At 42.3% G+C, this 12,432-nt stretch overlaps 1 protein-coding gene across 1 annotated transcript in view; it reads left to right on the top strand.

The window, feature by feature from the left end:
• Positions 1-5,146, top strand: part of LOC143287840 (synaptic vesicle 2-related protein-like) — a 31,509-nt gene extending 26,363 nt beyond the window's left edge. The window contains exons 14-16 of the mRNA XM_076596079.1: positions 759-848; positions 1,405-1,522; positions 5,139-5,146. Coding sequence (XP_076452194.1) covers positions 759-848; positions 1,405-1,522; positions 5,139-5,146 — 216 coding nt within the window. The remainder of the gene's footprint in view (positions 1-758; positions 849-1,404; positions 1,523-5,138) is intronic.
• The last annotated feature ends 7,286 nt before the right edge of the window (positions 5,147-12,432 follow it).

The raw sequence follows: 12,432 nt of genomic DNA, 5'->3' as shown, positions 1-12,432 counted from the left end.
CCCAGTGTTGTCCGATGTTGCTGACTGACTGACAGCTAAGAGTTTTACTGCTGTGTTGTCTCAGTGTTGTCTCATGTTGCTTACTGACTGACAGGCAAAAGTTGTACCTCTGTGTTGCCCTAGTTTTGTCCCATGTTGCCGGCTGACTGACAGCTAAAGAGTTGTACAGCTGTGTTGTCACAGTGTTGTCCGATGTTGCTGACTGAATGACAGATAAGAGTTGTACCTCTGCGTTGCCCCAGTGTTGTCCCATGTTGCTGACTGACTGACAGCCAAGATTTGTTCTGCTGTGTTGTCCCAGTGTTGTCCGATGTTGTTGACTGAGTGACAGCTAAGAGTTGTACTGTTGTGTTGTCCCATGTTGCTGACTGACTGACAGCCAAGAGTTGTACCTCTGTGTTGTCCCGGTGTTGTTCCATGTTGCTGACTGACTGACAGCTAAGAGTTGTACCTCTGTGTTGCCCCAGTGTTGTCTCATGTTGCTGACTGACTGACAGCTAAGAGTTGTACAGCTGTTTTGCCCCAGTGTTGTCCGATGTTGCTCACTGAGTGACAGCCAAGAGTTGTACCTCTGTGTTGTCACAGTGTTGTCACATGTTGCTGACTGACTGACAGCCAAGAGTTGTACTGCTGTGTTGTCCCTTGTTGCTGATTGACTGACAGCTAAGAGGTGTAGCTCTGTGTTGTCCCAGTGTTGTCCCATGCTGTTGGCTGACTGACAGCTAAGACTAGTAAGACTTGTACTGCCGTGTTTCCAGTTCTACCCCACCAACCTGAGGGCGTTAGGTCTGGGGATCTGCAGTGGGATGGCCCGGGTCGGAGCCACCATCACCCCTTTCGTTGCACAGGTATGTGCCGGGCATCGTACTGTACTGTATTGTATTGTAAAGATAAGATAAGAAAAGATAAGAACAACTTTATTATCTCCAACTGGAGAAATTTGGTCCGGTTCATTATCACAACATAGACAAGTAAACAACATGGGGACCATAACGTTTCATACATACATCCACACACTGCAGGTAATAACTAGTATTCTTAATGTAAAAACAGAAAGAATTAAGAAACATTTTTTTGAATATAATTATAAACATAGCCTACTATACTGCACATTAATTATAATAGACAGATAAGATAAGAATAAAGATGAATTGCGGAAAACCACAACCAGATAATCAGCACACACCCGCACCCCCCACCCCCACCCCCCACACACCCCCACACACGCGGATTACTTGATTAAACAAGAGTAATAAACATATGTTCTCAAATAAAAGCATTTCACTTATTCGCTTTTAAAAACATTGCAATGTATTGTATTGTATTGTGTTGTGCTGTGCTGTTGTGCTGTGCTGTGCTGTGCTGTGTTGTATTGCACTGACTGTTGATTGTTGTGTGTTGCAGGTGTTGCTGAAGACGTCGCCACTCTTCGCGATTTCTGCGTACGGGTTGACGTGTCTGGTGGCTGTTGTCTGCAGCTTACTTCTCCCGTATGAAACGAAAGGCAAAGTGATGAAGGTTAGTACTGGAAACACTAGGACGGACATGCCTTTCTTTCTCCGTGTGTGTGTGTGTGTGTGTGTGTTTGTGTGTGTGTGTGTGTGTGTGTGTGTGAGGGGGGTTGGGGGGGTTGGGGTGAGGGGTGGAGAGGGGGTAAGGGGGGTGTTACGCTTTGTGTTGGGTGTGTGCACTCGTGTGTGTGTGTGTGTGTGTGTGTGTGTGTGTGTGTGCGCGTGTGTGTTTGTATGTGTGCACCTGTGTGTGTGTGTGTGTGTGTGTGTGCGTGCAACTGTGGGGGTGGAGGGGTGGGGGGTGTTGGTGTGTACACGTTTTGGGTGGGTTTTCACACATGTGTGGTGGTAAGAACGTGTGTGTGTGCATACGTGTGTGAGTGTGTGCATATGTGTGTGTGCGCCCACGTATGTATTAATGTGCACGTGTGGGGGGGGGGGGAGGTGGGGGGTCGGGTGTGTGGTGGGAGGGATTTGTGTGTACACGTTTTGGGTGTGTGCGCGCGCGTGTGTGTGTTGCATACGTGTGTGGGTGTGTGCACGTGTGTGTGTGTGTGTGTGTGCACGTGTGTGGGTGGGTGTGGGTGTGCATACGTGTGTGACTGTACGCGTTTGTAGTGTACGTTTGTTTATTTGTTGTTGTTGTTGTTTTTGTTTGTGTGTGTGTGTGTGTGTGTGTGTGCATGCGCGCGCGCGCACCTATGTGTTAGGGTACACATGTCTGCACGTGTCTGTGGGTGTGCACACGTGAGAGGGTTTGTACCAACTGACTGAACGTAATTCTTTTTTTTTTTTCTTTTTTCTTTTTTCCTTTTTTTTTTCTTTCTTGCGATCCTTTCTACGCACCTTTGATTAATGCTTTCTTGTTGGTGTGTGTTTTGTATATTCATATCAATTAAAATTTTTTTATGGTTTGTTCTATTTGGTTTTCATAGTCATATTTTATAAAGACCGAAAGTAGTACCTCAAGTAGTACCGCAAAGCCTGACCAACACTTTGAGCCAGCACCCCCGCGCCCCCTCTTTTCTTTGATATTTTTTTTTTCAAGCAGATGTTATGTATCGTATAGTATGGATTTAAGGATCAGTCCGCGCGCCTGGGCAGAAATTTCATACTTCCATATGATATTCCACGCGTTCCCCTCTTAATGATTAATGACAACAATGACAAACGGATTTGATTTATCAGCAGTCTTACTTCACTGATGCGTGCATTGGAAAATAAGATTTGTCGGATATTTGTATGAACTATTTTGTCACTTACTTTTTTGTTGTGTGTGTTTTTTTTTTTCTTTTCTTATCAGCCACACACACACACACACACACACACACACACATCCTTTTCAGGCGATTGCACATCTCGAGGATGTGGGCCTGTATTTTCCCTTGTGTCTCCATGTACCCAAATCGGTTTTCTCGGATTAAAAATGATTTTGAACCTTTGAACATACGCGTAGAAAGCATAAACTGGTGAATGAATCTGACTGCTGCCATCAAGCTTTTAAAATCCTTAACTACTGAATCATAGTGAACTGAAATCAGTATTATATGAATCTTAGTGAATCGGCCAACTTTGCTGAACAAAAAGTAATGCAAGAAGTATGATAGTAAGTCGCGTCCGACTGTGACCATCAGAACAACAGAGGAGGCAACTGCTGTCCTGAACTATCTGGGCTGGAATTTGATTGCAGTGGAGAGTGTCTTGCCCAAGTTACATCCCCACTCTCTCTCGGCCAAGAGGGTTTTAGGACAGTCGGCGTTAGGATGGTTCCCAAAGGCCAACTAGCCCCCAAGGGTTAAGGCTGCAACACTAAGAGCCAGTCAGTGCAGTGTGTTGCCTCCAAGTTTGAGAGTCATAGTCCTTCACAAAAAGTACACCATGAAGAATGATGACTAGTATCCTGACCTGTAAGCTCTGTTTTATCACAGTGAGGTGACAGCCCTTCACTGTTAGCACTGTTTTATCACAGTGAGGTGACAGCCCTTCACTGTTAGCACTGTTTTATCACAGTGAGATGACAGCCCTTCACTCTTAGCTCTGTTTTATCACAGTGAGATGACAGCCCTTCACTGTTAGCTCTGTTTTATCACAGTGAGATGACAGCCCTTCACTGACATCCTGACCTGTTAGCTCTGTTTTATCACAGTGAGATGACAGCCCTTCACTGACATCCTGACCTGTTAGCTCTGTTTTATCACAGTGAGATGACAGCCCTTCACTGACATCCTGACCTGTTAGCTCTGTTTTATCACAGTGAGATGACAGCCCTTCACTGTTAGCTCTGTTTTATCACAGTGAGATGACAGCCCTTCACTGTTAGCTCTGTTTTATCACAGTGAGATGACAGCCCTTCACTGATAGCTCTGTTTTATCACAGTGAGATGACAGCCCTTCACTGACATCCTCCTGTTAGCTTTGTTTTATCACAGTCAGATGACAGCTCTTCACTGACGAACATTCTCATCAGCAGTTAGTCAAGGGCGGTAAACACTTTTCTATTGAATGAGGGAAAATTGACAAACGTTTTAAATGCGATATGTGTGAGGAAGTGAAAAGAAGAGTCCAAAACGCCATTGGCCCATTCAAAGACCTGCTAACCACAGTGAAGGAACGCAAGCTCCGCTGGTATGGACACGTCACACGATCAGACGGCCTAGCCAAGACCATCCTGCAGGGTACCGTACAAGGAAGGAGGAAGAGAGGCAGACAGAGAAAGCGGTGGGAGGACAACATCAAAGAGTGGACGGGCCTGCCATTTGCCACAACTCAAAGGGCCGCTGAGGACCGAGGCAGGTGGCGCGAGCTGACCAGGCAGTCATCCATGGTGCCCCAACGACCCACCCACGGGTCAAGGGATAGATGAGATAGATGAGATGAGATGTGTGTGGGCTGGTGGCTTAGTGGTGACGCTTAGTGCAAGCGAGATAACAGAGTGCATAGGATCGAACCTCACACCCGCAAAGAATTTGACCCCTTTCACTAGACCTTGAGTGGTGGTCTGGACTTGGTCATTCAGATGTGACGATGAACAAGAAGTCCCGTTTTTGTAGCATGCAAATAGCGCACTAAAAGAACCCACGGCGACAATAAAGGTTGCCCGATGTGAAATACTGTAGAAAAATCCATTTTGCTAGGAAAACATTCGCAGACAAAAAAAAAAAAAAAAAAAAGAAGAAAAAAGAAAGAAAAAAGAATCAGTGACGCTGCACTGTGGTGAGGCTCTCTCTCTCTCTCTCTCTCTCTCTGTCTCTCTCTCTCCGGGGAGAGCAGCCTAACTTTCACACAGAAATACGTCGTGACAAAGAGTGATGCAGTACAATAATACAGTACAGTACAAAATACATGTAATGCGAAACAATAATAATAATAAAAATGGACATTAAATTCATATAGCGCATTTCTCCAGAAATACTGCTAAAAGCGCTTTACATTTTTTTCCCCCCTGCAACTCAAAGCAGCTTTAACAAATAATATACACACCCATTATAGCTAAGAAACAGGAATACATAAAAACAAACAACCCCAAAAGACAAAATATACAGCACGGTCCAGTACAGCGCTAGCTACGCAATACAACCCAACAACTGTTGCTCTTTTGTGATTGATGCGCGGGTTTGTGTTGTGCAGTGACCTGACGCGGAACGGAAGAGAGCTGTGTCTTTCGGTATTGCCCTTCTTCTTCCCTTGATCAGCCCTGTCAGACGTTCCCTGTCCCGTGTATCTCAGCCCTGGGAAAGCAGATTGCCAAGCACAAGTGGTGGGTGTGTGGATACTCTTATAAGTGTGTCACTTTGGTTTTTTGTAAACTAGATATTCTTAGAAGTGTCATTTGGTTTTCAATAAAACTAGATGCTCTACAGAAGTGTGACATTTCGTTTATAATAAACCTATGTCATCAAATGCCGTGTTTTTTTCTTCTTTCTTTTTTTGTTCTTCTAATTCTTTCTTTCTCTTTGTGTGTGTGTGTGTGTGTGTGCTCGCTCGCACGTATTGCGTTGTGTTGTGTTGTGGGTTTGATTCTCAGAGACCGCCGTAACTCTCAGCTAATCGATGGAGCGATGGCTTAGAGTTAACGCGTCCGCCTAGGACGCGAGAGAATCTGACCGCGCTGGTTCGAATCACGGCTCAGCCGCCGATATTTTCTCCCCCTCCACTAGATCTTGAGTGGTGGTCTGGACGTTATTCATTCGGATGAGACAATAAACCGAGGTCCCATGTGCAACATGCACTTAGCGCACGTAAAAGAACCCACGGCAACAAAAGGGTTGTTTCTGGCAAAATTTTGTTGAAAAATCCACTTCGAAGGGAAAAACAAATAAAACTGTACGCAGAAAAAAAAGGAAAAAAATGGTGGCGCTGTAGTGTAGCGAAGCGCTTTCCCTGGGTAGAGCAGTGCGAATTTCACACAGAGATATCTGTTGTGATTAAAAAAAAAAAACAAATACAAATACAAATCTTGGCCGGATAGTAATTTCACAACGCTGTCTAACCAAACCAGCACTATAATTCCAAGGTGTACACTCCATCCCCCCCCCCCCCCGCCGCCCCCCCCCCCCTCCCGCCCCCCATCAAATTCTGCATCTTTTGTGTCCTTCTTAACATTTCCCATGTGTTATAGATCTATTATCAACAATAATTCAGTATAATGTTTTTTAATCATTCATAGTTTTATAATTCTTTTACCAATCGAAACAAAATGAAATGATATCATTATCTTATACGACAAACTGATCAGAAATTATCTCCCCTTCTCTCAGTGTGTCTGTCTCTCTCTGTCGACATGAATGGATGAACACAAAATTTATATGTGTCACTCCACTAGAATGGCTTCAAATTGATACTGAAACTGACATGTAAACTAAAGCATGTACATCATGCATACATATACAAGACATGACAAAAGACAACACAACACCAACTCGTTGCAAGCATTGATGCAACACAATACTATGTAGTACATCACAACACATCACATTATTGCCACTAACACTAAGACACAACTAACACACAAGTTTCTGTCAAGCATAATTATGCTCCATATTTTATGACACAGCCATTCGAACATGTTTCATAAGCAGCAGTCGCTCCACGTTGAAGTACCCAAGTTTTATGACCCAGCCACCCGTTTAAGTGACTGTCCTCCCCCCCTTATCGCTCCATCACTAAATAAGACAATCGCGCTATTCAGGTTCAAGACCAATGGCCTCAGATCGTCCCAGACGGACTCGGAAAAGTAGATGGTCGTTTGTCTGTGGAAGCTGCAGTCTGTGATGCCTATCTGGAGCCTTTGGACTTCTTGGCCAAGATAGCAAATCTGTAGCCAGGTTCTCCCCCCAATCCCCCCCCCTTTTTTTTGGGGGGGGGGGGGGTAAAGCGAATCATTTAACCTGTCTAATGTGTGAGAGAGAACATGTCCGATTGTTATCTGATTCTATAATATTCTCGTATTCAGCTGAATTCAAGATATCATAGTACATATGGTGTATTTTCGTTTCCTCGTGATAAAAAAAAAAGGTAAAATAACCCCACTTTTTTTTTATTCCTCCCTTGTGCTAATCATCTTGTTCCCATGTGCAGACGTATAACGCGAGCTTGCGTGTGTGTATGTATATGCATCTGTGTCATCGTAAGTTTGTGTGACTTCATTTATGTCTTGATTTAGTTTATGTACGTAAGCGTCCAGTTGCAGAAGAAAAAAAAAAAACCCATCTTTGTACATCACATCAATATGAATGTATGATATAATAATGTAAAACTATCAATGAAAAGACCTCTGGTGACACTATGTTTAAAATTGTAAACCCAAAGATGGAATTAAAAAAAAAAGAAAAAAAGAAATCTGTAGCCAGACCTTAAGGACATGGCAAAAGACTCAGCTGACATTTTCCCTGTTCTCTTTGATGTTCTACCTATGCAGTGTGGAATATAACCATTAAACCTTTCACCGCCATTCAGTTTATAGTACAAAATTTCCGTATGGTACGAGTATAAACACAGAAAAGACTGTGGCTAAGAATAGCTGGAGATTCCCCCCGCAATGTATAGAAAATACGGCCTATCCTACCACCGAACATTAATAGCAGTAGGTTCATGGATAACAGACCAATGAATGGTCACCTTTCAGTGACATGGGTCCCCTACCACGCCTGTGAATAAATGCGAGCTTGGCGGTGAAAGGGTTAAAGACCAGTTTTGGGCCTCACTCATTGTTCTGGATTACTTCTGTGAAGACGAAAAAAAAAAAAAAATCAATATGTAGTGGTGCGTATAACGCACAACGAAATTGAAAGTTTTTTCTTTTCTTTTTTAAATGTGTGTGTGTGTATATATATATATATATATATATATATATATATATATATATATATATATGTATATATATATATTCTTTTTTTTTTTACTCTGACATAATATACACGGAGCATTGTAAATTGATAAACTGTGGTCGCATTAACCTTTTGAATGCGAAGCTGAGGACAAACTATTGTGTCACAGTATCTCCATAAGTATGTGAAACAAACGCAGCTTGTGTTTGTCTTCACTGGAACTAGGTTCATCTCCTCATCAGAATGGGAAGGGAGAGAGAGAGAGAGAGAGAGAGAGAGAGATCTGAGTACATTATAAGATCATGTTTGGCCAAATTAACCCTTTCACCGCCAGTCAATTTAGAGTGCAAAATCCCCTGTGCTTCAAACACATAAAATATGGAGTGTACTAATGGCTGGGGATTCCCCCTGTGATGTATAGAAAATACGGCCTGTACTGCCACCGAACATAAAGAGCAGTAGGTTTGTGGATGGATAACAGACCCATGATCTGGTCACCCTACAGCGACATGGGTCCTCTACCTAGCTGCTGCATAAATGCGAGCTTGGCAGTGAAAGGGTTAACAGCCATCCACATGTACTGCCTCTGTCAAAAAAAAAAAATAAAATAAAATAAAATAAAAATAAATAAACCGCTTTCGATTAGGGTTAAGGCATGTAGTATGAGAACGTACAGTCTTCTTATACTTTTTTTTTCTTTTCTAATTTTGTGACTTTTTTTTTTCCTATCTTGTGTGACTCTTTCTGTGATTTTTTTCCCCCTGTGAATTCCTTTCCGATCGCATAAAAAAAAGAAAAAAAAAGAAAAAAGATTCGCTTATTAAACGTAGCATTACATTGCATTTGCATTTCTCTTTTTTGTCACAACTGATTTCTCTATGTGAAATTCGGGCTGCTTTCCCCAGGGAGAGCACGTCGCTACACTGAGAACACCACTCATTTTTTTGGTATTTTTCCTGCGTGCAGTTTTTTTTTTTTTTTTGTTTTGTTTTGTTTTTCCTATCGAAGTGGATTTTTCTACAGAATTTTGCCAGGGACAACTCTTTTGTTGCCGTGGGTTCTTTTACGGTGCGCTAAGTGCATGCTGCACACGGGACCTCGGTTTATTGTCTCATCCGAATGACTTGTCATTTATATATCAGTCCGGTAAATGCTTGTTTTAGACCGAATGTGTGCGTTCTACGAGCCAGCGAACCTGCATGAAAATGCGCGTTTACGAAAATAACAACGCTTTTTCTTTTGTCATGTCGTTTCTCATGGTCTTATGCGCAGAGAATATGGTTTTCCTTTTCTTTTGGTTTGTTTATGTGTGTACAAAAAGTGAATCTATATATCACTTTTAGTGTAGTTCAATGTAAGTTATATATATATATATATATATATAGATAGAGAGAGAGAGAGATATAGATATATATAGATATAGATATATAATAGATATAGATATATGAAAGAAAAAAGAACCAAATGAAATAAGATAAAATTAAATGAATAAACATCTTTCCACAGTATCTGTGAATCGGACCTTCAGTAACTTGCGTTCAGTTTGTATTTTATCTTCTTCCTCTTCCTCTTCTTTTACTTATCTCTACTCTTTCATACTTTGGTGACTATAGTGCAAAAAGCCATTTGATGTGTTTTCTGTTTCAGAGTTCAAGGAAGTCATCAAAGCTGGCAATATTCACACACAATACACACGCATCCATGCACACGCAAACTATCACATGCAGTAAGTGTTTGCTATATTATGTAACGCTGAGAGAGGAAATGGTATGTATGAATTGAGTGGCATGGTAGGTACATGTGTTTCTGCTTGTTCTGTGGTGGGTTTTTTTTTTGTTTTTTTTTTTTTCATAATACTTTTTTTTTGTAATGTTGCATTTCACAGGCTTGGTCCACCTAGTGCTTGCAGGCTTACCACATACTATTATTATTTTAGACTGTGTATATAGGTCCATGGATTTTTACGTTGAAGAATTGCTGAGACCGTCATGCAATTGTGTCATATTGAGGGAGTAGAGGTTTTCTCAAAGCTACACTGTGTGTGTGTGTGTGTGTGTGTGTGTGTGTGTGTGTGTGTGTGTGTGTGTGTGTGTGTGTCATTCCATGCCCATGATGGATGCATGTCAATACTGTCAGAATTTCACAAATAAAAGCTTGTTGTTGTTTTTTCAGATTGTTTCCTTTTTTTTCCCCCCTGTTGAATCTGTTATTTTACATTTAACCCTTTCACCGCCAAGCTCGCACAGGCGTGGTAGAGGACCCATGTCACTGAAAGGTGACCATTCATTGGTCTGTTATCCATGAACCAACCGCTCCTAATGTTCAGTGGTAGGAAAGGCCATATTTTCTATACATCGCAGGGGGAATCCCCAGCTATTCTTAGCCACTGTCTTTTCTGTGTTTATACCACAAGGGAATTTTTGTATTGTAAATTGACTGGCGGTGAAAGGGTTAAACTGGCAGCGGGGCATCATTATGGTAGTCATGAATATCTCACCATTCGTGATGTTCCATCGTGGAAGTGACCTTACTGATCCCATGTTATTTGTGTGATGCTGTACTATATTGTGTTATATTATACCGTGTTTTATTGCGTTGTGCTGTATTGTGCTGTATTGTATCACATTGTATTGGTTCGTGTCGTGTCGTGTCGTGTTGTATTGTACTGGTTTGTATTGTGTCCGAAATTGTGGGTCAAGGGCGGTTATTCTTCCTGATTTCCCGGGTCAACATATGTACAGACCTGCTAGTATAGTTGTGCCTGAACCCTCTTCGTGTGTATTCGCATGCAAAAGATCAAATTCGCACGTTAAAGATCATGTAATCCATGCCAGCGTTCGGTAGGTTACGGAAACAAGAACAAAAAAAACAAAAAAAAAACATGCACATTTGTAATTGTATTTGTATTTCTTTTTATCACAACAGATTTCTCTGTGTGAAATTAACTGCTCTCCCCAGGAATAGCGCGTCTCTACACTACAGCGCCACCCTTTTTTTCTTTTTGGTATTTTTTTTCCGGGGTGCAGTTTTATTTGTTTTTCCTATGGAAGTGGATTTTTCTACAGAATTTTGCCAGGAACAACCCTTTTGTTGCCGTGGGTTCTTTTACGTGCGCTAAGTGCATGCTGCACACAGGACCTCTGTTTATCGTCTCATCCGAATGACTAGCGTCCAGACCACCACTCAAGGTCTAGTGGAGGGGGGAGAAAATATCCGGCGGCGGCTGAGTCGTGATTCGAACACGCGCGCTCACATTCTCTCGCTTCCTAGGCGGACGCGTTAACTCTAGGACATCACTACATTAGTATCCATATCATCATCATTATATTGTCTTGTTTTACTTTTTGTCAATAGCTTTTTTTTTTTTTTGTATGATGATCGGGTAGCCTTCCCCGGGGTAGACCGCGTCGCTACAATGCAGCGTCACCCAAATGTGGGTTTTTTGGGGTTTTTTTTCTTTCTGTCTGCAAGTGTATCTGTTTTTTTACTATTAAAGTGGATTTCTCTCCAGTGGGAAGTTTGAAGTGGAAGAAGAATAGCAAGCCAACACTAGTAACACACCGATGTTGGCACATTCCAACATTCCAACACAATTTTCCCACAAAGAGTGACTTCAGCCGCACACAATGAGTATTTTTGAAGGGGGTGATGTTCGGTTTTTACTGCACGTAGGGTGTTTATTGGAGCTCTGGTGGTGTGTCAGTATTGGGATGTGTGTGTGTGTGTGTGTGTGTGTGTGATATATATATCTATCTATATATATATATGTGTGTGTGTGTGTGCGAGACAGCACAGAGCAGGGGACGGAATTGGTACTAGATTTTTGTTATTGTTACTGATCACGTTCCCTCCCTTGCGATATGTTTCTGTCTCTTTGGAACAGTATAGAAATGGAACACCACACACATACACACACACACACACGCGCGCGCGCGCACACACACACACACACACACACACACAGTGGGATAGCATTGCAGTAGTCATGTAACAATAGGGAAGTACTGGCCTGTACGATAGTATCTTTTGAGTCCCCCCCCCCCACCCCACCCCCACCCTTTCTATTCCGTTACAGGTATCTTGTTCTCATTCTTGACATAATTAGTAGTGCAGTGATATGTCAGTGTATTGTCAGTTACGAAAATTTGGCATAACCTTATAAGGAGATACCCGGAGAAATAGTGAACAAATACTGCACATTGCAGGGGAAGTAATCGCTGCTGAGACTGTTTTGTTGCTGTGACTGATGACATGTTCCCTCCCTTGCATTATGATATGTGTGTGTGTGTGTGTGTGTGTGTTCGGAATACCGGAGAAATTGGATTACACACACACACACACACACACACACACAATTTCATATGAAAATGATAATAAATAGATGAAATAAAAGGTTGCTGCTGTAATGCAGCGGCGCTGTTCTCCCTGGTGAGAGCAGCCCGAATTTCATTCAAAGGAATCTGTTGTGAAAAAAGACTAATAATACAACAGAACATGGATGGGGATGGAGGGAGGGCAGAGAGACAGAGCGACGGACACAGAGAGAGGAAGGGACAGACAGACAGACAGAGACAGACAGACACAGAAGGAGACAG

This window comes from Babylonia areolata, chromosome 12 (genome assembly GCF_041734735.1).
Source record: "Babylonia areolata isolate BAREFJ2019XMU chromosome 12, ASM4173473v1, whole genome shotgun sequence".
NCBI classification, from domain to species: domain Eukaryota; kingdom Metazoa; phylum Mollusca; class Gastropoda; order Neogastropoda; family Buccinidae; genus Babylonia; species Babylonia areolata.
Note: the sequence above shows the minus strand (reverse complement) of the source record. Positions and strands in the feature narration are given on the sequence as shown.